Source organism: Athene noctua, chromosome 5 (assembly GCF_965140245.1).
Source record: "Athene noctua chromosome 5, bAthNoc1.hap1.1, whole genome shotgun sequence".
NCBI lineage: Eukaryota > Metazoa > Chordata > Aves > Strigiformes > Strigidae > Athene > Athene noctua.
Window position 1 is genome coordinate 10,104,018 of NC_134041.1, and position 21,808 is coordinate 10,125,825.

General features: G+C 56.3%; 2 protein-coding genes across 2 annotated transcripts; both read right to left on the reverse strand.

Annotated features, from left to right (window-relative positions):
* Positions 1–2,707: 2,707 nt before the first annotated feature.
* Positions 2,708–4,335, reverse strand: FOXD2 (forkhead box D2). The gene is given in 3 exon segments (XM_074908109.1): positions 2,708–3,339; positions 3,341–3,396; positions 3,399–4,335. Coding segments are annotated over 3 exon segments (1,353 nt in total). The 5' UTR covers positions 4,198–4,335; the 3' UTR covers positions 2,708–2,841.
* A 15,564-nt stretch (positions 4,336–19,899) lies between these two features.
* Positions 19,900–21,075, reverse strand: FOXE3 (forkhead box E3). Its single transcript, XM_074908110.1, has one exon. It carries the CDS (start codon positions 21,073–21,075, stop codon positions 19,900–19,902), a length of 1,176 nt encoding a protein of 391 aa, XP_074764211.1.
* Positions 21,076–21,808: the final 733 nt, after the last annotated feature.

Sequence of the window (21,808 nt, forward strand, 5' to 3'; positions counted from 1 at the left end):
GCGCTCGTTCGTCCCCACGGGCACCGGCTGCCATTTCTTATCCGCTCCTGGCACCCTTGGCTCGTTTTCCTCCCGCACTTCGCAAACAAGCCAAAAAAAAAAAAAAAAAAAAATTAAAATTCGCTACTTGATGTTAAAATAACCCGCCCCCCTTCTTCCAGACACACAACCACCACCCGGCCTCGCTGCACATCGCTTTCTTCCTTCGGATCCCGACTCCTCAAAGCAGGCTCGGTTATTAAAGGAGGCTGAACAAAGATAGCCCCGAGAGCAGCTATCAGCGCATTTTAACTTCATCAAAGACTTCGGGGGAGAGGGAGAGGAGGGGTCTGGCACCTTCTAGTAATGAGCTTGTCAGGAACACCCCTGCCAGAGCAATTGAACAATTTGCACACAAGCAAAAGAAAAGGAGCGGGGAGGGAGGGAGGAAGGGGAAATGCTACAAAAGCCCCTTCAATTTCCAACCATGTGCTTGGCAATCTGGAAAATAGATTCATTGGCCTCCTCTTTTCTCCCATGTCGAGTCTTGTAGCCCCTTTTGTAGGAGCTGGACATGAAAGGGAGACAACCAAGTGCCGGACACGAAGATCGCTTTTCAAAAGCAAATGTGTGTGAAGGCGAGATGTGAGACCGCTCGCTGCGGGGAGGCGGCACGCTCAGCAACAACATCAACAAACTGCGCGGAGGTTCGAGGTGGCACAGACAGGGCCAGAGGAGGGGGGAATTAAAAAAAAAAAAAAAAAAAAAAAAAAGAGGGGGGAGTAGAAGAGAAAAGAAAGGCCGACATCCCACCGCCGCTCCCCCGGCGCACACCGCCCGGCTCCTGCCCGCGCCCCGGCAGGCCTCGCACAAAGCCCCGCTCGCCCGGGGACCGGCTCCGTCCCCCGCTCCCTGCCTCGTACGTCTCAGCTTTTTTTTCTTTTTCTCCTTCTCCTTCAGCTGGCTGCACGGGCAGAAAGGCCTCGATTCTTTAGATCAGGGTCCCTGCCAACAAACAAACCGAAGAGCCACGTTTGGTCCCTGAAATAAATAAAAGGGGAGGGGAGGGGGGGGAGGTTTGGAGGAGAAGGGAGCGCTTAAAGATGTTTATTTACTTTGTAAGTTGTTGCAAAATTTAGGCAGAGATCAAGTTTCATTCGGTCATTCAAATGCTGCAGGCCCAAGGGGGACGTGTGTGCGGGGGGGAAACCCTCCAACTTATTTTCTCATGTGTCAACTTTTCCAAACAAAATAAAAGGAGGCGGAGGGGGGAGAGAACGGAGAACCTTTCTCCCGCCCCCCACCTCCCTCCCCCTGGAAACAGGCAGGGTTTGGGTTTTTTTGATTGGGTTTTTGGTTGTTTTTTGGGTTTTGGTTTGGGTTTTTTTGGGGGGTGGGGGGGTGGGTTACGACGACACACACCGAAAAGCAAACAAAGAAATAAAAATAAAATTAACACCAAAAAATAATCTAGGGGGGGTCCTTTCCCTTACCGGCCCGTGGACCCGAAGCGGGGACCCCCCCTCTCCGCGCCCGGCCGGGGAAGGGTCCGAGGGAGGCACGGTGGGGAGGGAGACGGCGCGGAGCAGCCCCGCGCAGGCTGCGCGCCCGGCCGCGGAGGAGACGGCTCAGCCCCGCCGGCCTCAGGCGACCGAACTCCGCGGCCGGGCGAGTGTCGCCAGCCCGACGGTGGGAGCCACTCGCTTCCCCGAGGCCCGAGCGGAGCTCTCGGCTCTCAGCGTGACAAAGGACATCGCAAAGAACGATCGGGATTATTACTTTTTTTTTTTTTTTTTAACCAGGTCACAAACATTTATTAATTTACACCAACGGTGGACAAAATTCTGTTGCCTTTTCCACATCAAATTATTCACAGATTCTCTCAATAAAATAGATATGACGGATGCACAACCAGTGAAGAGTTAACTGGACTCCGCTCATTAGCTCCCGAATAATCTATATACAAATAATTACCAATACACCAAAAAACCCACGCACGGAGGGGGTGGGAATACGGGGATCAAAAAAAAAAAAAAAAAAAAAAAAAGTATGGAAATTCTCCAAACTTCCTGACGGATCGGATTTTCTTTTAAACGTGCATTTGAATGTCTCATTGGAAAAAAAAAAAAAAAAAAAAAAAAAAAAAAAGCAGTCCTGAGTTTCACCGACTTTTCTTCTTCTTAAAAATAAAGAAACCCTAAACAGTGCCTTTTAAAACCAAACCCGAAGCTTCAAAGAAACTAAAAATAACATCGAACCATTAAAACATTTTCTTTGAGAGCAGGGGAGAGACAGACACACATGGCAAAACCGCCCGGGAGAGAGATTTGCAGGAACGAAAAAGGGCTCGCTGAGACCGGGGGCGTCTGCAAGTCCCCTGGTCACTTTCCCAGGCGATTTGGGGGATCCCCCCGGAAAATCCGCACCTCTCAAAGGAAACATTTCCGACCCTAAGACCGTTTCTTTCTTAACATGCCCCCCCTCACCCCCTGCAAGACGTTGCGTGTTCAACCAGCCCAGGTCCCAGCTTCCGTTACGGCCACTTTATAAATACGCTTTGGCGCTTGCGGGACCAAATCGTGTTATTCTTTCCCCCCTCCCGCCCTCCCCGTTTATTTATTTTTTTTTTTTTTTCCGAGCAAAGAGACACAAATAGATCTGGATGCCACAGAGCCTGGAAATAAAGTAAAAATTAAAAAAAAAAAAAAAAAAAAGAAATATTTCCTACCTTAAAACACAACAAGATGAGATGGGGGGGACGGGGAGAGGGAAGGGGAGCAGTTTCGGAGGAGAGGGGGGGAGAGCTGGGAAGGGGCCGTTTGCTTCGCGACTCCCCCCCCCCCCCCCCCTCCCCAGCACACTTTAAAAATGACAGCTGCTGAGGGTTGTGATTTTACTGGAAAAGTTCTGGGCCGGCTGGAGGAGCGGCTCGTGTGCCAGGCTGACCTGGGGCTGCGCCGGGGCCAAGGCGGGGCTCAGCACGGCCAGGACCTGCGCCGGGGGGCCCGCCTGGCCGGCGGGGTAGGGCGCGGCGGGTGCGGCGCTGGGGTTGGTGCTGGGCGGCGGGGGCACGGCCCCCCCGATGATGTTGTCTATGGAAAAAGAGGGCCGGGAGGGGTGGTTGGTGGTGCCGCCGCCGCCGCTCCCGCCGCCGGCGGGCGTGGGGTCCGGCTTCAGGGTCTGGAGGAGGGCGGCGGGCAGGGCGGTGGGGCTCAGCTGGGGGTGGTAGAAGGACTTCCTGCAGTTCAGCTCGCCGCCCAGGAAGGAGGGCAGCCCCGAGGCGGCGGAGAAGACGGAGGCGGCGGCGGGAGGCGGCGGAGCCGGTAACGGGCAGTGCGGCGCCGGGAAGGGGAAGGCGCCCGCGGCGCCGCCGCCGCCGCCGCCTCCGCCGGGGTGGTGGTGGTGGTGGTGGGGGTAGCCCTGGAGCTGCAGGCCGTAGTTGTAGCCGTAGGGTCCGTAGGCGAAACCGGGCAGGAAGGCGGCGGGGTCGGCGGCCCCGGCCCGCAGCAGCAGCTCGGGGTGCGGCGGGTGCAGCTGCTGCTGCCGCTTGAAGCGCTTCCTCCGGCGCAGGAAGCTCCCGTTGTCGAACATGTCGGCGGACTCGGGGTCCAGCGTCCAGTAGTTGCCCTTGCCCGGGTTGCCGGGCTCCCGGGGGATCTTGACGAAGCAGTCGTTGAGGGAGAGGTTGTGGCGGATGCTGTTCTGCCAGGCGGGGAACTTCTCCCGGTAGTAGGGGAAGCGCCCGCTGATGAACTCGCAGATCTCGCTCAGCGTCAGCCGCTTCTTGGGGCTCTGCAGGATGGCCATGGTGATGAGGGCGATGTAGGAGTAGGGCGGCTTCACCAGCGGGTTCTTCCCCCCCGCGCCGCCGCCGCTGCCGCCGCCCGCGGGCGCCTTCTCCCCGGGCGCGGCGCCGCGGGCGCACGCCGGCTCCGAGCCGCCGGCGGGGGAGAGCCGCTCCGGGGACCCCCCCATGCGCGCCTTGGCGGCCCCGCTCCGCGGCAGGGCGAGCCCCAGCGGATCGCCGCCGTCCTCCTCGTCCTCCTCCTCCTCCTCGTCCTCCTCCTCCTCCTCCTCGTCCTCGCTGTACTTGCCCCCATCCTGGGGCGGGCCCACCACGTCGATATCCGCGTCCTCCACCTCGGAGAGCGGCTCTTCCTCCGGGGAGCGCTCGGACATGATCCCGCAGCCGCCGCCGCCGCTGCTGCCCAAAGTCATTGTTGTGCGGCCGGGGCGGCCGGGGCCGGGCTCCCCCCCCCACCTAGCGGCGGCTCCCGGGATGGGCCCGGGGCCGTGCTGGAGGGCTGCGGCCGCCGCTGGGACTCCGCGCCCCGGCGCCGCCGCTCCGCGCCCCGCTCGCCGCGCCGCTGCTGGCGGGGCCGCGGCTGGGCTGCGGGGTGGTGGCTGCGGAGGGAGGGGCGGCGGAGGGGGCGCGGGGTGGGGGCGGAGGGACGGGACGCCCGGAGGCTGGGCAGGGAGCGTGGAAGCAGCGATAATAAATAATAGTAATAATGATAATAAAAGGAGAGAGGGGAGGGGGGGGGGGGGGAAGCGGGGGGTGCGGCGGCTCCTTGGCAGGGCTGAGGGGAGGGAGGGAGGGGCGGGGGAAGAGGGAGGGGGGAGGGCAGAAGTTGGGAAGGCGGCTCCCCCCCTCCCCACCCCTCCCGAGCTGGGACCCGGTGGAAACGCTCCCACTCTGCGCCTCCCGCCAGCGCTCCCCAGGCCTTTATACGGCCGCCCCGGCATCACGTGGCGCCCGCCGCAGCCCCCGCGGGGCACGGCGAGGGGCTGCCCGGCCCGGCCCCGGTCCCCGGGGAGCGCGGCCCCCGCCCCCGGCGGGGACGCTTTCGAGGAAAGGCGCTGCCCGCTCCCCCGGCGCTCGGATGCCCCCGGATACGCCGGGAGCCGGCTGCCGCCGAAAGGGGGATCGGCGCTAAGTAAAGCCGCCCCCCGCACCCCGCGGTGGTGCTGGAGGCTCGCAGGGCCCATTCCCGCGGGATGTGACGGCCGCCTCCCTCCAGCCGGGGGCCGAGGAGGGTCCCTTCTCCCCCCGAGGGCTGCCCACCCCCGGGGCTGGGGGCTGAGCTGCCGCCCTCCAGCAGCCTTGCCGTCAGGGACCCTGGCTCCGCCAGGGCCCAGCCCTCGACCCCCCTGAGGGGTTGGGCGAATTTGAGGATATCTCGCTCCCTTTCTCCATGCTCTCACGTCACTGACACGTCACCGAGCCCGGAGCACCCTGTCTGGAAACCCGCCTCCCCCCTCCCCCCCCCCCGACTCCCACGGGCCCCCACCCGCGGAAGGGATGCTGCCGCCCGGCAGGTGCGAGGCGGACGGCGAGGAGCAACGCTCGGTCAAGCCTCCCCCCACGCGAGAAATTACCAAAGCGAAGGTTGTGCGTGTCCGCGAGGTGCTGGGACAGCATCCGATCCCTCATCCCCGCCCGACAGGGCTGGCCCGGCCGCTGCCGCTTTCCGAGGCGGCCCACCCGCAGCCCGGCCAGGCCGCAGGCACCCTCCGGGACGGGGACTCTCCCCCGGCCTCGGGTTCTCCTGCCCGCCGCCATCCCGCCACTGGTCCCCCCGAGGCGCAGCATCCCCCGACGGCTGTCAGGGAGGAGGTGGTGGGCAGCGGACACCGGCCTCGCCGCGGGCTGCAGCCGAGACGGGAGGATTTCCCCGTACCCAGAGGCACCCCAGGCCCCCCCGCAGCCACGGCGGTGTCCCCGCGGGTGGCAGAGCCCCGCTCCCCCGCCTGCGGCCGCCCCTTCCCAAGACAAGGCCGGGGCGGCCACCCCGGCTCAGGGCGGGGGGACACGGCCACGGCTGCAGCCGCCCACCCCACGGCCCGTGGGTGGCTGTGGCAGCTCGGTGTGTCCCTGCCTCTGCCGCGGACAGGCCAAGTCACACTCGCACGAGGTGTTTTGTTGTTTGGTTGGGTTTTTTTTTTTCCCTTAGAGGCTCTGCAAGCACGCAGCAGCTTTCCCGGTGGGGAAGGATGCCTGGGGAGGGAGGAAGGGGATGGCTTCCTCCAAGGGGGTGCCAGGGGGAGATCTCCCCCCGTCCAGGGTCGCGTTCAGCAGTGTGAGAATCCGCGGTGATGAATTGCCAGTCGCTGCCGTTAACAGGTGCGAGCATTTGGTGATAAAATCTCCAGCACTAATACCGGGGAGCCGGGCCAAACAGCTGCGCGGCCCCGCTTCCAAATGCCGGTCACAATTACTCAAGCCCTAACGACTCGGTGCACAGGCTCGCCGAGCTCGGGGGGACCCCGAGGAGCGGGCAGGAGCCGGCAGGAGGGGACGGCGCTTCTCCCGCGCATCTCCAGTGGAAGCAGCTACCACAGAGCCGGAGCCTCTGCGCGGTCGCATCCTCCTCCCTCGCCTCCAACGCCGCGATCGGGGACGATTTCTCGACCGAAGGGGAAAAATAGCTGAATAACTGTGCTGAGAGTTGCGCGGGAAGGTGGGAAGTTTGTCCCGCGGGTGTGTGTCAGGGCTGGTGGAGCTTTCCAGAGCTCTTTCACTTTTATACTCCTCCGATGCTGATCACTTGCGTTTCCAACACATACACATACATCTTCCTCTCTTAAGTGTGTGTATATATATTCAGTTATATATATTTATATTTTTTTCTTATATTTTTTTTTTCTTATATATGTATAATTAGCTAACACGAAGAAGTGCTTCGGAGACGCCTCATCTTTCCTACCGACTTTGTTTAAACTCTCCGTTCATCAGCCCCGCGGAAAGGCGATGGGAAGGACAAATGGAAGAGAGCGGGGAGGGAAAAGACCCGAGCCGCTTTCCATTTTTATTAAGTAAAATAATAGTTATGCCTCCCCTACATAAACGAAAGTGTCATAAAAAATTCCGAAGCAGCTGCCAGAGATTTCGACCACACACACAACGGGGCGATTGAATTTCCACTTGGTGCATTTCATGGCAGCGAGGAACCGCCGGGAGCTGCGCCTTGTGCCTCTGCAGGGCGGCGAAGGGGAGGGCAGCGGGGGCACCAAAATAACGCGCTGCGAGCGGCCGAGGGCAGCGGGCACCGCCCGGGGGATGCTCCGCCGTCCCTCCGCGCCTCTCCGCGCCCCTCCGCGCCCCCGCGGCGCCCAGTCGCAGGGCGGCCGCCTCCCGATCGCCCTGCCTGGGGGTCGGCCCCGCACGCCTCGAGGGGAAACAGATGTGGGTTTCTGCTGCCCGGACCCCCCCCCCCGCCCTGCCCCGGCTGCCTGGAAGGGCGGGCAGCGTCGGGCAGCCCGCGGCGGGGGGGCGCCGGGAACGGGGGGCGCGGGTGGAGCCCTTCGCCGCTGTGCCCGTGGGCATCGGGACCCCGAAACTAGGCAGGGGGGCGGGGGAAGGGCGAGAAGGGTCGATCCGAGGTGGCCGTTGATGGGATGCGGCCGGTGCCCCTTGTCCCGCTCCCGCCTGGACGCGCCCCGCCCCCCCCCCCCCCCCCCCCCCTCCCCCAGCATCGCGCATCCAGAGCCGCCGCCGCTCGAGAAACAGCGTGTCCCGGTCAGCCACCATCGACACGATTCCTGCCTGTTCCAAGGCAAAATATCGTCCCAGTTAAAGTCGGCAACGACCCGAAAGGAAACGCCAGTGAATGAGTCCCGGCCCCTCCATCTGCGAGCGGCTCCTCTTCTCCGAGTCGGTGTTAGCCTCGGCTTTGCCCCGCAAGATCGGCTGCAGAAACAAATCAAAACGAGAAAAAGTACCTAAACTACACCCGTCCCGAAATGATTTAGAAAAGGGAAAGCCTGGACTGAACCAAACCAGATGGTCGGATCCCAGACACGTTTATGCACACACACACGCACACGCACACGCGCGCTCCGGCCGTGCATCCACGAACGGAGCGAGGAGTGAGTTTTAATCACGGGTTTGTACGCCCGGATAAGAAATGATGCGGTCTCCCGACACAGAAGCCCTATCGATCTACCCGAAAAGATTGCCTTGTCATCGCCCCACTCTTCCCAGGCGCGCAGGGCTGGATGGGGGAGCATTTTTCCTTGGGCAGATTTTTAATTTTTCTGCTCTCCTCTCTGAAGCATTTCATTACAGCCAGCCTCCCTTCCCATCTCCCGTTTTAACCCGACTCTGCTTTACATTTCACGTTAAATTGCGGTACCAAACGTGCGTAGGACTGGGAGATGGCGGGGTGGGGAGACTCTCCAAAAAATCTCAAAAATGGGGGGGCGAAGTCCATCAACCGATCAGGATTTTTTTTTTTTTTTTTTCCCCTCCTTAAACTGGCTTTCATTGTCTGCCCCGTCTGTCTTAACGAGGTGTTTGGTCCAGCCGTGCTGGGTCGGCGTTCCGACGCCCTGCAAACCGCTTGAGCAGGTGGATCTCCCCGGCCGAGGTTCCCCCCCCGCCCCATCCCCGGGCAGCTCCGTGGGAGCGGGTCGGAGCCCCTGCAAGCCGCAAAACGGCAACAACGACCAGGCACAATTTTTTTCCACGGGGAAAAGCTTGTTCCCTGCCGGTCCCGGGACCGTTATTCGCCGAGGGGTGTAGGCAGGGACACCAACCCCGGAGCAGCGCGGGGTGCGATCGCTGCTCTTGCCCTGGCACTGGCCGTGCCCCAGCTTGAGGGAGCCGGTCCTGGCCGGGCATCCCCGGGCGCTGGGGTTTACCGGGGGCAGAGCCCGGGGAAGGGCAGCATCGGGCCCTGCAGCGTCCCCGTGAGCTGCCTTGGGCAGTGCGGGGCGTTTAGCTTCAGCCCAGCCGACGTTGCTCCCAGATCCTTCCAGATGATCTGTTGGTTTTGCGGTGCATAGTTGTTCTTGTTTCTTCTGCCGAGCAGCATCTACATTCGTTTATTCTGATGAGAACCGCATCTACAAGTCCCCCAAGGCTCAGTGATGGATTTTTCTGTATTACCTCGTTATCAAGCTCGGCTGACCTCTAACTTCTCTGAAAACATGAACAAGACAGACCTGCTGCTGCCTGGGCTGCCCCAGGGGGCTCTTTTTCCACTTATGTGATTTCCTTTGATATTATTTCTCTTCTTTCCATATCCAAGGCTCAGACCTTCAGTGCTCCCTGCAGTTCAACCTTTTTTCCAGCCCCGTACCGCCAGCTCCCAGCTTGCAAAGATCAGTTTGCAGCCTGCACACCAAGAGCTCCCAGCACAGGGAAGTAAGTGGGAATGGTGGTGCCAGATAGTGCGAGATGCGTGAAATTCCCAGTTTGGAAACCATTGGATTCAAGTGCCAATATCCATCCCTGCAGCGTTCAGATGTTGGACAGCTCGGGTTTGTTGACTTGCATTTTCAAATGCAGTTGTCTTAAAATTCACACCAAAAAAGGCCTGGATTTCGAGGGAAGCTTTTCCCAGGCACCCCATGTGCAGGGCTGAACCCCCTTGAAACTCTGGAGATCAAGTGTCCCTGTCTTCAGACGAGTGGGAAAATTCTCTCCCTTCATACCCACACATTTATTTAGGTGCTATGGTCTGACTTTAGGACCTTGGTTTTGGACTTGCAGTTCAAAAACTTTGTCTGCTGCTCTCTATTCATAACTGATCCCATCCCACATGGATTTGAAGCACACCAGGCAAGCTCATACGCGGCTTAACACTCAACTGATTAACTCTGGCTTGGTATAAGCTTTTTTTTTTTGGTAGTGTTCTTCAGCAGTATGACATGAAAAGAGATGGATACACACACATACTTACATGACTCAGAGGAACGCAGTGATTTCAAGCCATAAACCACCAGGTGCACTTTTGAGACTCACCAAAGCCAGCTCTCCTGGTTGCCATAAAAAACACATTAGCCAAAGGCCGATGCATGTGGAAGGCAATTATGCTCTGGCACATGGCAACATGTATAGAACAGCCCGGTAACTGTGCCTACCACACAGGGAAAAATATCCCTGTGAAAACAAGCCTGCTAAATCACTTCATTCTTCCCTGAATCCCCTGAAAATAAGAGAGAGATGGGGGGGGGCGGGGGGGGAATCAGATTTTCCAAAAGCGGGTGCACCACTGTAAGAACCTAAATAAATGGCCAGATTCACAAGGATGTAGAAACTCATGCTGAGGTTTCCAAGTCCAGGTTTTCCACGTTAGCATCTGATCATGCCAAATGTGCCCAGGAAATCCCTGCTGCCGAGTTCTCTGCACTCTGCGGTTCAGCAGCCCGAGTGCCCACCTCACCCACTGAGTTTGCAGAAGTCCATTTCTGACAGAAACATCAGCTGAGGACCTTCAGCTTGGGGGTCAGGAGCAATACAGAGAGAGGGCCTTCAAAGGGGGAAATTACAGAGAAGTTGTAAGATTACTGTAATACAGCTTGATTGGGACAAAAATTTGACTCCTTTTGGGGTTTTGGGGTTGGGTTTTTTTTGTTTGTTTTGTTTTTTTCTGCATGTAGTAAATGGCTAGGGATAGGAGTATTTGCAGCTGGAAGAATCCAGCAGTCTACAGCTAGGGATCAGGTTGGGGTGAATCTGCTGTCTCCTTGTAAAAAATCAGCCCTGCATATACATGCTGATATCTACAGATGTGACTCGCAAACAGGTTTGTAGATATATTTTGCCTCGTGAACTCAAATAAGACTATGTTTTAGTCACCTGGAGGCTGTGATGTTGCTACTGCTCAGGGATATAAGACAGGGCTGCTTTTCTCTGGTCCCATCTTGGGAAGGAGATGAATAAACAGAGGGAGAAGTTTGCAGTCTAAAGTACGGGGAGGGAGATGAAGTATCTCACCCATGCAGAGAAGCAGAGGCAGAGCCAAACCCCTTAACCCTGTTCTCTTATCTAATGAAGGACAGCCAGGTAGAAAAAAATATCAAACGAGGCATCACTGTAACAGTCTAGGGCTGAATCTGCACAGAAGGGTGAATCTCAGCTCCGTTGCCCCACCAGCGTACAGCTGTGGATGCCAATTCCTCCACTGCATCTCCACCAGGTCACAGCTTCACCCCACAGCCCGGCTCTGGCACTTCCACACCCCAGCAGCTCCCTCCTTCAGGCCCAGGACACAAAGCTAATCCTTGCTTTGTGCACTGGGACACACAGCCCTGGAACAGCCCAGGCTGACTCTGTGGTAGTGTGGCTCCAAGGACAGCTCTCCATCTCTATAAAATACACCCTATACTCTGCTCTGCAGTGTACAGTGGGTAAAAGGGACACACAAGAAACCCATCCCCAGCATCTTCAGACTGGTGTGAACTCCTCCTGCCCTTTCTTCAAACTACCAGAAGAAAATGCTGTCCCAAGCTGCACAGAGGTAAGAGAGGGAAAGCCTGTCAATACAGATAAGCAAATTAATCCTGGCACTCTGGGGGTGTTGAAACCTCACATACATCCCCGCTTCTTCCACTTACTGCCGGTGAGCCTCTGATTACTCTTGCTGGAAAGAGGAAGCTGCATCCTTCAGATGGAAGAAATGGCACTGAGGGCTGCTGAAGGAAAGGCTGATGTTTCACATCTGGCTTTACATCTCTTGGAAAGACCTGATTTCTGCAGGAGGGATCCTCAGCATCACCCAGCTAACCGGATCCCACCAACTGTCATTATGAAATGCCTTTTTCTTATTACCATTTCTCAGGCTTTTGCATAGTCTAGCTGTTGAGCGTTAGAATTGTGTTATAAGAGAGCATGAGGCGTTGGGATAAGTTATCTGCTCCCTGAAAATACATCGCTGGGGTCTTGCGGGGGAAGCAGGCTGGTGGGGCTTCCCTCCCAGCACAGAGATAAGCGTGCCATCTAGAGGAAATCCCCTTTATTGCCAGGACTGGCAGCTGAAAATTATCCAATAAAGCATAATTAACCTCTGGCTTCAGAGAAAATCCTCCTTCCGTGCCCTGCTGCTCCGGACTGCTGTACAGGCACGTCACAGCAGGCTGGCGATGCACCAAGGCATCGGGGCATCTCGGGAAGGTCCCGAGTGCTTGAGGGCCAGCCCAGCTCATGTTGGCACATGCTGGCCTGTCCCTTCCCCACAGGTGATGTCAACTGCCCAGCCCCACTAGTATGGATGTTTGGGTGTAAATAAGGAGAAGGCAATGTGGGTGTTTCCATAGCACATGGTCTCTACCATGTCTGCCTCTGAGAAAGGTAAGGAGGCTGCACATACTGCAGGATAAGGAGGCTGTTTCTGTCATATAATGCTCTCCAGTGGCTGCTAGTAAAGCTCTGGGTGCCAATGCCTGAGCTGTAGGTGAGGGCTGAGGTGCACTAACAGAGGCGGTGGCGGGGTCACCTCCTCCACCAGCAGCTGCCACTCTGTGGAGCACAGCCCTGCAGAGCCCCTGGGGGGCTGATATGGGTGACTGGGGTACAGCCGGGCAGTGGGGATGGGGCTCTGGCCTCCTGTGGGGCAGATCCACATGTCCACTCATTTTTCCTAAGATAAAGTCTCCTCCATGGCTAACTTCCCAGGTTGAACTGCTCTCATACACTGCTGCTGTCATGGGCACTCTCATCCAAACCTTCAGGCGTGGTTGTAGGTCTGAGATGTGCAATGTGGAAGCACGTGGAACAGCAGGTACCATAGGTCTTGGATCCTCCTGTGGTCAGAGTCAGCCCACCAAAGCCCACAGCATCTGTCTCCCACACCTTCCACTTTTCTCCCTCTACCACCACCAGTGAATATCTGCAGTCACCAGCACAAGGCTGTTGTCCCGCTAATAAAACCAAATCCTTCCAGCCATAGATAGTTGAAAAACAGTGATCTAGGTCCAAGCAGAGGCACAAGTGCTACCGCCCAGCTGGTAGCAGTCTTGTAAAAACAGGAAGCCTTGCAAAAAAACCTCTTCAGAGATGGAGAAAGAGCAGGGTGGATCTCACATGAGAGAAACCTTATTCTTCAGAAAAAGCAGGTGCACACTTAAGTGAAGAATATTTGGAGAGGAGCTGCCATTGCATCGATTTGCTCATATTCTGCAGGATTTTTAAAATATTTTCTTCACTTTTTTTCAACAAAGATTATTCCTGCTTTTCCCACCACCTCAGAAGTTCCCCAAGATGCTGGTCCCAAGCAACATCTGCAGCACCTTTTTTGCTTTTAACAGAGATCCTGTTTCCCTTCTCACCCTCCTCACCTTCTGCTCCCCTACACCTGTGGGCTCTCAGGCCCAACTCCTAACCCACGTCTTGGAGATGTGGCTCTCGCCACTCGCACAGTTGTTCTCCCGCTCCATGGCAGGGAGGGAAGGCGTGGATGTCCCCATGTCTCATCGCAGGCGCTTGCCACTCATGTGGAGCAAAGGGCTTCATGCCATCGCCCTAGGAGCTTGTGTGCTTTATAGGTCTCTTATTTCCTGTCATTACCAAGAAGAGCCTAGTTGTAATAAAAATCTGGGCTCCGATCCTACAAACACTTATGCCTAAGCTTAACTCTAAGCACGTGAGCCGTCAAAGGGGACTATTCATGTGCTTAAAATTTAAGCATGTGCTTAAGCGTCTGTAGGCCTGGAGTCTGTCAGTGTGGGGATTTGTGCCTTAAGCCCATATTCTGGGTCATTATCCTTTTCATGTCTTCTCTGGCATCTCAGAAGATGCTTCAAAGGGGAATTTTCAAGTTCTTCAATAAACTTTGCCTTCCCGAGCAGCCTGGATTCTTGCCTATTCTATGGGGCAATTCTCCTCCATTGCCTCCCCTCCCCCTGTTAGCGATAATCCTGTGCTATTTCATGCTTGGCCAGACAATTAAGCCCTCTTGCTGCTTGGCTCTGTCTTTGTTATGTATAATTGTTCCAAATAATTAGCCACTATTGCACGCTATTCTGAAACTACTTTGTATTGCAATTATACTTAGAGGGTGAGCATCAGCTTGGAGAGAATCCAAGTAGCAGACAGCCTGGAAAGAAAGGGCTTCGAGCCGAGGGAAGATGGATACATGCTTAAACTGTGGAAAACCTAACAATAAGTAGCCAGCAAGGAGTAAATGTTGCTTGGAGAGGGTCTGCGGCTCGTGGGGTCTGGGCAGGAGAGCTGAGGGTGGGCTGCAGGGTCTCGGTCAGGCTGTCACCTGGCTGCCACCTCGTGGGTGCTGGCTACGGTGCAGGAGGCAAAACCATACTCCACTCCCAGAACTTCCGTGGTGACTTGAAGGGAGCACCATGGCCAAGTGGCCAGTTTTGCCATCTCTGTACAATGTAGGGAACATGTAGCTGTGCTGGGAAGCATTTGGGGTCTGGCAGGAAAATGTTCCCTAATTGTGTCTTTGGAATGGCAAAACTTGTGATTTCTCAAGGGTAAAGACTGAAAATGATGAGATCAGTTCAGCAGCCTCCTGTTTTCTCACTGGCAAACACATCTCTGCTGTAGATGAGTGCTGGATGGGATACTTGGAGGAGTTACAGCTCCATGCGAAGCACCTTTTTGAAACGGAAAATAATGTGGTGCAGCAGAGTCCCCTTAGCATTACTCAGCCTCTTGTCTTTTGAGCAGGGAACATCTGAGAAGGATATAAACAAGACCTGGGTTGGCCTGACCTGCCCTGGTGAATTAATTCCTCTGCTGAAACCCATGGCCTGCTCTGAGCAAAGAGCCAGGGTGGCCAGTGACACTGCACTTGGACAGTTCCATGCTTTCTGAGATCCACTTTCTCCAGCCAGGTTGGGCTGCTTGAAGCCTCCTGAAAATGGACCTACGGGCTGGGTTTGGTTTCCAACACCTGGTTAGCAGAAGGAGTATTTAAAACTGGGTAGAGATGTCTGTGGTGCAGATGGAAAGCACCCAAAATGTCTGATACAGTCAGGCCCATTCTCTGCAGAGATCGTACACTGCTTCCTTTGACTCAGCAGAGTCGACACAAATGAAAAATGAACTTTTCCCAGGCATGTATGTAACCAGCTCAGATGCATCCTTCCTCCATGCAGCACCCCGAGGTGCCATGAGCCAGGGCTGCTTGTTGCCACTGGGGTGGCACAGTTGATTCAATACATGCATAAAACCGTCGCAGCATAACCATTTCAGCAGTCCCACTACAAAGACCATGAAATGAATGGACCTTGGATGCTCTCCCAAGAGCTTGGTGTTAGGCTGCCAATGCTCAGGCTCTGCCACTTTGCTGCCTAACTGCAGCTTTGCTTCTCGAGGGCTGTAAGAGTCGGGGCAGCCCCCAGCTCTGCCATTCCCATACACCGTGTAGCACATTTCAGACACAAAGTCAGGCTGCCAACGAGGATGGCTGCTGCAGGCAGGTGCTCCTTCATCACTGCCCCCTCACCTTCGATCAAGGGCTCAGATTCTTGCTGTGCTTCCCCTTGTTTCCCTGTTTACACTCTAGGAAGAAGAGCCACAGAGGGACAGCCAGCACCATCCAGCCCTGTACCCTGTCCCCAGCAATGCTGTAGCGCAGATGTTTAGGAAAAGGGTAGAAGAGGGTATAGCCAGAGGAATCCTTCCTCTCTGAAATCTTCCCAGAGTCAGTAACTGGTGCTTTAGGGATTTCCCAGCCTGGAGGTTGCATCCAGCCCACTGTGCTTAATAATGGCCCTCCCTGAACGAGCCTCACCCCGTTCTAATCCTGACCGTACCCCAAACCTCCACGATGTCCTGCCCTTCCCCACGCAGCCGTGAGGACGACAGACCCCAGAGGCCGGGATGCTGCCGGGACATGCCGAGCCCCCCCCCGCCCCGGGTCCCTGGGCCCACGGCGGGGGCCGGGAGCGGCTTCCCAGGGCTTTCCACTGGAGGTCAGTGTTGGCCTGAGCACGGCGGCTGGTACCCCCGGGCCACCTCCCCCCGGTCACCCCCCACGCCGGGGCGTTACACCCGTGGGGTAAAGCGGCGGAAGGTGGAGGGTAGTGTTGCTCTGGTCCTGTTCAAACATACCGGCTGCAACACCCGCTCCTGCCTGCATAAGAAGGACCCAAATATAAAGAACCCAAAAGTAACACAGCAGAGGTGGTGACAGAGCCCCAATACCCCGAGATGTAGCTCTGAGCTTGGGCAGTGCTGACTCTCAGACACGAATTTGTTAAAAACTCATTATCAGCTGGCAAAGGAGTGCCACTGTACCCACTGCCCATTTCCCCGTTCCCAGCTGACTTTACCAACTCATTCTTAACCTCAGGGAGACACCGCTGGCTGTCTTCAAGCCATGTATTTGCAAAGGGCAAACCGTTGCATAAAATAAGAGCTAGTTATGGTATAAAATTTCCAACACTGGGACTGCCAGTAGACAGCTGGCAGCATCCAGACAAAATCTAACGCTACCAGAGGGACAGATAAGTTCTTCAGGAAATGCGCTTCAACTAAAAATCCAGCTAATCCTGTGTTTGTTTGCAACCAGATGGAAAACTATTCATAGCTTGGGAATATCAGCTGTAAAAAGCATTTCTTATTGCTTGTTTTAACCTGTGGGGAAAGTGGTACAAGCATGAAACACTTACAATGCTGTTGTATGCAGAGGTGCAGCTTGGTTGGTCCTCCCTGGGCAGCCAGTATTTCCCGGAGGAAAACAAGCATCTTTCTCAAAGTGGCAGCTCATTTTGGTTATTTGTTTCTGAACGTGGAGCCTGAGAGATCTGAATGCAGCCTGATTTGCAAAGGGCCATTCCCTGAAAAGTCAGACTGTCTTGGCAATAGCCCAGATCACCATCCAAATCTCTTTGGTGCTCAGGATCAACTCCAACCCTTCTTCTGTGTCTCACAGGCTCAAGATGGGGCTCTCCCCATTGTGGGATGTCCAGAGGACCTCTTGCCATCACCCTGAAGGATGATGCTCATTCCACAATCTCAGAGAGCAAAGAAAGTTTTGCCTTTGGCTTTTGTGTGAGCAAGACCAAGATAGTTATGACTGTCATTACTTAATATTCCCTAAACTCTCTAAATAAAGAGGGGAGGATTTCAAAGGAGACTTGGTTTCACAACTGAAATCTGGGTGATAATTACTCCTGTTTCATTCAAATCCCTCTTATTCACTAAACAGGGACATCGAAAAGACACTAAAACAGATGAAGGGCTCAGGTATAAACTTTACAAAGCTTAAAACTACCGTGTCCCAGCAAGGCTCATGCTTTACATGACACTTTAATCCTAGTCATTTGCTAGATTCACCCTAACTGTAAACAAAGCTTTGAAATGAAAGCTTAAAAGCCTGGTTGGGATACATTAAGTTAACCAAGAAGACACTCTTAAGGCATTAGTTTAATGACAATCACAATACAAGTTGCCAGAGTTTTGTGCATGTTAGCATTAGTATCTACAGGAAAAAGAAGAAAAGAGGTCTGTTCTCCATGTTTTCCAGCTTGTTTGGCAGCGTAAGGCCCACGGTGAGAGTGGTTTATTGCCACTTGCAGGGGGCTTTAGGCTAGGGTTGTCTGGCAGATGGGGGTATACAGGGCCCTGGGAAGACGTGCAACTCAAGGCTGCACACCAGGGTTTGTCCCGACACACTGGGATAGGGTGACTGCTCTCTCCAAGACAGGTTTTCATGGACTCAGTTCACTGCGGTGACTCTTGTTTCATACCAGAGCCCCCTTAGCTCAAAGGACTCCTCTTGCACAGGCACAGGGGTGGGATGGGTCTCCTGCAGACCTGTCCCAGATCTGGAGCCAGGTGCTGCTCTCCAGAGAGCTCTGTGGCAGGAGGGTGCAGGCGGCTGGGGAACAAGAGCAAGCCACAGCCCAGCCCTTCAGGCACACTGAGCCCCTCCTGGCTCCACCAGCACTCGAGTTAACACCCAAAGATGCCAGGAACTTGGAAGACCCTTTCTGACACCAGCTCCCTGCTCCTGCAGGGCTCCAGGGTGACTGGAGAGGAGCAGGGTCAGCCCAGTCTGAGATGTCCCAGCTGGGTCACCTCTTCCTGGTGCATCCCACCCAAGCAGAGCCACAGCATCTGTCCACCTCCTCCACTCAACACTGTTTTCCTTTATGCCGGTACTTGGTTCTCCTCTACCTCAGCAATCCTCCTGCTCATGGTGCAAACACAGCAGAGTCCCAGCCTGGTGCCCGGCAAAGCTGGAGGGAAGCCTGCAGACCCAGCGCTTCAGGCACGTGTCTGGCTCTGACCCCAGGGATACTTAGGCAAGACTTCAAAAGTGCTTTTGTTTGCAAAGCATTGCAGGATCAGGCCCTGGGAACAAATGTGAGCTGTGACAAGTGTCTTTTCTACTGACTGTCCTTGCAAGCAATTATTTCAACATCCCCCAGTCTATCTATACAGACAGTATGTTAGGGCCAGGAATGGCACTTTGCAAACTTTCATTAGATAGAAGATCTCTGTCTAAATATCTTCTGTAGAGAGTCAAAGAATTTCAAGGGATATGTTTTTTCACAATGCCCTCTCTGAGCAGGGCTATCACTAAGGGAAAAGACCAGTGTGAAAGCTGAAAAGGTGAAGCTGGAGGGACGGGGGGGGGGGGGAGATGCAGAGCTCAGCAGCTCAGTCGAAGGCAGCAGACCAGACCTAGGCTAGTTTTTAGAGACAGATGAATCCTCAATTTTAGGGAGGCCAAGAGGAAAAAAGCTTTTTCTTCCCTCCCCTCTCCGACTAGCCCCACTCTCAGTTTCTACAGAACACATGGGATAAAAGAAAGAAAAGCCACAAGGTCCAAAGCTGTGGGCAAAAGCTGACTCCTTGGGCACCCGCCTGTACACTCAGTTTTTGACCATGACCAGCAGCCAGGGAATGGGATGCTCAGTTTTGCACCAAAGCTCAACTGACATCCGAATCCTCTTTAAGCAAGAGGAAGGTGAAATAGGGTCTACGAGAAACAGCTCTGCTTTGGAGGACACCTTTGAAAAATGGGAGAGAAATCCTAACTTGTCACTGTTACATGGAGGATGTTTAATTTTAAAAAAGCTAAATCCAGGGATGGGAAATTCTGCCTTCAAACTTGGTGAGACAGTCTGGCTGGCAGTCCTGTAAATAAAAAGCATCAGCCTGGCCAGTGAACAGTTTGAAATTTTAATTGATTTTGTTGCTAGGAAGGAAACATACAATCTCCTAATTTGATGTGTTAAATCAGAATTTCACCTGCAAGGGATTCCTCAGAGGGAAGACATGTTCCCTGCTACGCAATTAAAACCATCGAGTCCAGTAAGAGCTGTGTGGGCAAACTTTTCAGGTGATGGAGAGCTTCTTGCAGCCTTCATGTGGCTCGGCAGTGGTTAGTTACCATTCGCTTTTTAAAAAATCATAATAAAATAGAGATCTTTAGAAAGCGTCACTAAAAATGTAAGACATGGCAGTGTCACAACAGCAGCACAAATCTATCTCCCACCGGTTACAAGACTGATAATTTCCTCTTGCCAAGGTCCGGCCGGAGCCAGAGGAACAGCAGCACTGGACATGTTGGAAGGAAAAGCTTTATTTTAAAAAAGTCCTTTCTAACAATAAAAGTTATTTTTAAAAATAGTAAAAAGAAGTAGTCAGGGTTTGGTTTGTTTGGGTTTTTTTCCTACAGGGGAAGGAAATGATAAACATCTTAAATATTTAAAATCCAGTGAATTGGTTTAGTGGGGTTTGTTTTTATAACTTTCATTCCAGTTACACAGGAGGCATCTAGGGAAGAGAGGAGAAACCCCATCTGTGAGACAGTTCCTGCACGGTTACACCACGCACCCACCTCCTGGGTGTGCTCCTCCTTGCCCCGGGGGTGCCCTGGGTGCCCCAGGGCGCCCTGTGGCAGACGGCATCCCCGGGAGTCAGGCTGTGCAAAGGGATAACCCCTGGGCGTGGGGAGCCCTGCCTGGCAGATGTAGCCAGAGAGCACCTTTTCCAGGAGGGGATGGGGCAGAAAAATAGATCACCTTGCCTCTGGTTAAAAATAGGCGGAGAAAGAGAGGAGTTAGGTCCCCCCGCAGGTGTGTGTCCACACACAGCCCAGAGGCTGGGGACCCCCGACCCCACCCCAGCCGATCCCCACAGCGGGGAGAAGTCCACGTGTCCAGAGATGCTGGTGGGAGCCTGGGGATATCCAGCCAAGGCGCCCCTCGACGCCATCACATGTACCGCTCCAGGCCGGCGGGGAAATTGGGCTGCCTCATGTACGCGTTGCTGGAGCCGAACTGCCCGAGGGGCGACGCGGAGAGCCCCAGGAGCTGCTCGCTGTGCTCGGCGCAGGCCGGGGGCCGCATGGCCGGCAGGGCCAGTCTGTTGGGAGCCCCGTAGAGCTGCGGGCTGCCGGGCGAGTAGCTGCCCTGTGCCACGGGCAGGTGGGGTGGCGAGGCGGCGTAGGGGTAAGCCAGGGTGTTAGGCCCGGCCCGGCCCAACAAGCCGGGGCTGACGGGCTGTGCCTGGAAGCAGGGAGGCTCGGAGCTGCTGGCAGAGCAGGAGGGAGCCAGCTCAGCCCCGGGCAAGCCCAGCGATGGGTGGCCCAGCTCGGCGGGTGGCGAGGGCTGCAGGGCCTGCTGCCCGCTGATGAGGCTGTCGATGCTGAACATCCTGGGATGCTGCGCCGGCGGTGCTGCCCCGGCCGCGTAGGGGTGGAAGACGGTGCTGGAGAGCTGGGGGCCGTAGCCAGGTGAGCAGAGGGTGTTGGGGTAGGGCGCTGTCGGTGCCGCGGGGCGGCCGGCGGGCGGGGGTGTGAAGGCGCTGGAGTTTTGCATGTAGCCGGGGTAGGTGGTGATGTCGGTGCGCTTGAAGCGCTTCCTCCGGCGCAGGAAGCTCCCGTTGTCGAACATGTCCTCTGCGGCCGGGTCCAGCGTCCAGTAGTTGCCCTTGCCGGGATGGCCGGGCTCCCGGGGGATCTTGACGAAGCAGTCGTTGAGGGTGAGGTTGTGGCGGATGCTGTTCTGCCACTTCTTCGGGTTCTCCCGGTAGAAGGGGAAGCGCTCGGTGATGAACTTGTAGATGCCCCCCAAGGTGAGCTTCCTCTCGGCGGCGTTGGCGATGGCCATGGCGATGAGGGCGATGTAGGAGTAGGGGGGTTTGCCCCTCTGCACCGGCCGCTTCCTCCGGCGGCCCCCGGCGGGGGGCGGCGGTTCCTCGGGGGGCGGCGGCGGCGGGGGGGGAGGGCTGCCCCCACCGCCCCGCGGCTCCGGCTTCACCGGCGGCGCCTGGCCGGCGGGCGGGGACCCCCGGGGAGGCCCCGGGGAGCCGGGGCTGGCCGCGGCGGCGGGGCTGGGCGCCGGCAGCGTGCACATGCCTCGCAGGCAGGGGAAACCGGCCGCGTTCATATACGGCCCTCGCCTCCCTCCTCCTCCTCGGAGGATGGGGGGGGCGCGGCGGGAGAAAGAGCCCCCCCGAGGGGAGGGGAAGGGGGGAGAGGGAGGGGAAGGGGAGGGGGGGGCAGGCGCCGCGGCAGCTCCCGGCGATGGGGAGGTCGGTCCCGAGCCGCTTTGCAATATATAGGGCGGCCGCCCCCCACCCCCGGAGGGGCGTGCGGTGCCCGGCCCGCCCCGGCCCCTCTCCCCCGGCAGGAGGAGGCCCCTGGGGAGGGGTCCTGACTCCCCCGGCTGAATCCCGCAGCCTCTCTCCAGGGTTTTATTTCTCAGCCATGCCCCCGGGCGGTCCCTCCCCCGGGGGTCCCGGTGCCAGCGCGGCGGCCGGCTCCGCTCCCGGGCCGTGCTCCGTGGCGCTGGGCTGGCTTTTTAACTGATGTTTCCTCCCAGGAGAAAAATTAAACTAAACGAGTGCAGACGACCAGACCAGGGCGAGTTTGGTGCCGCGACCAGCCCCCAGCAGCAGAGCAGGTAACCTCCCGCCGGTACCCCCCCACTACTTGGATTTCGTTGTTGGTTTTTTGGGTTGGGTTTTTTTTGTTTGGTTTGTTTTTGGTTTTTTTTTTCCCTGGGAAAAGCGCTCAGAGGCGGCCCCAGCCGCAGCGGCGGCAACAGCCAGGGATTTCTCCCCGAAACCAAGCCCCTCGGTTTAGTTACTCTGCAGCCCGGTGAGACCTCCTGGGTAAGG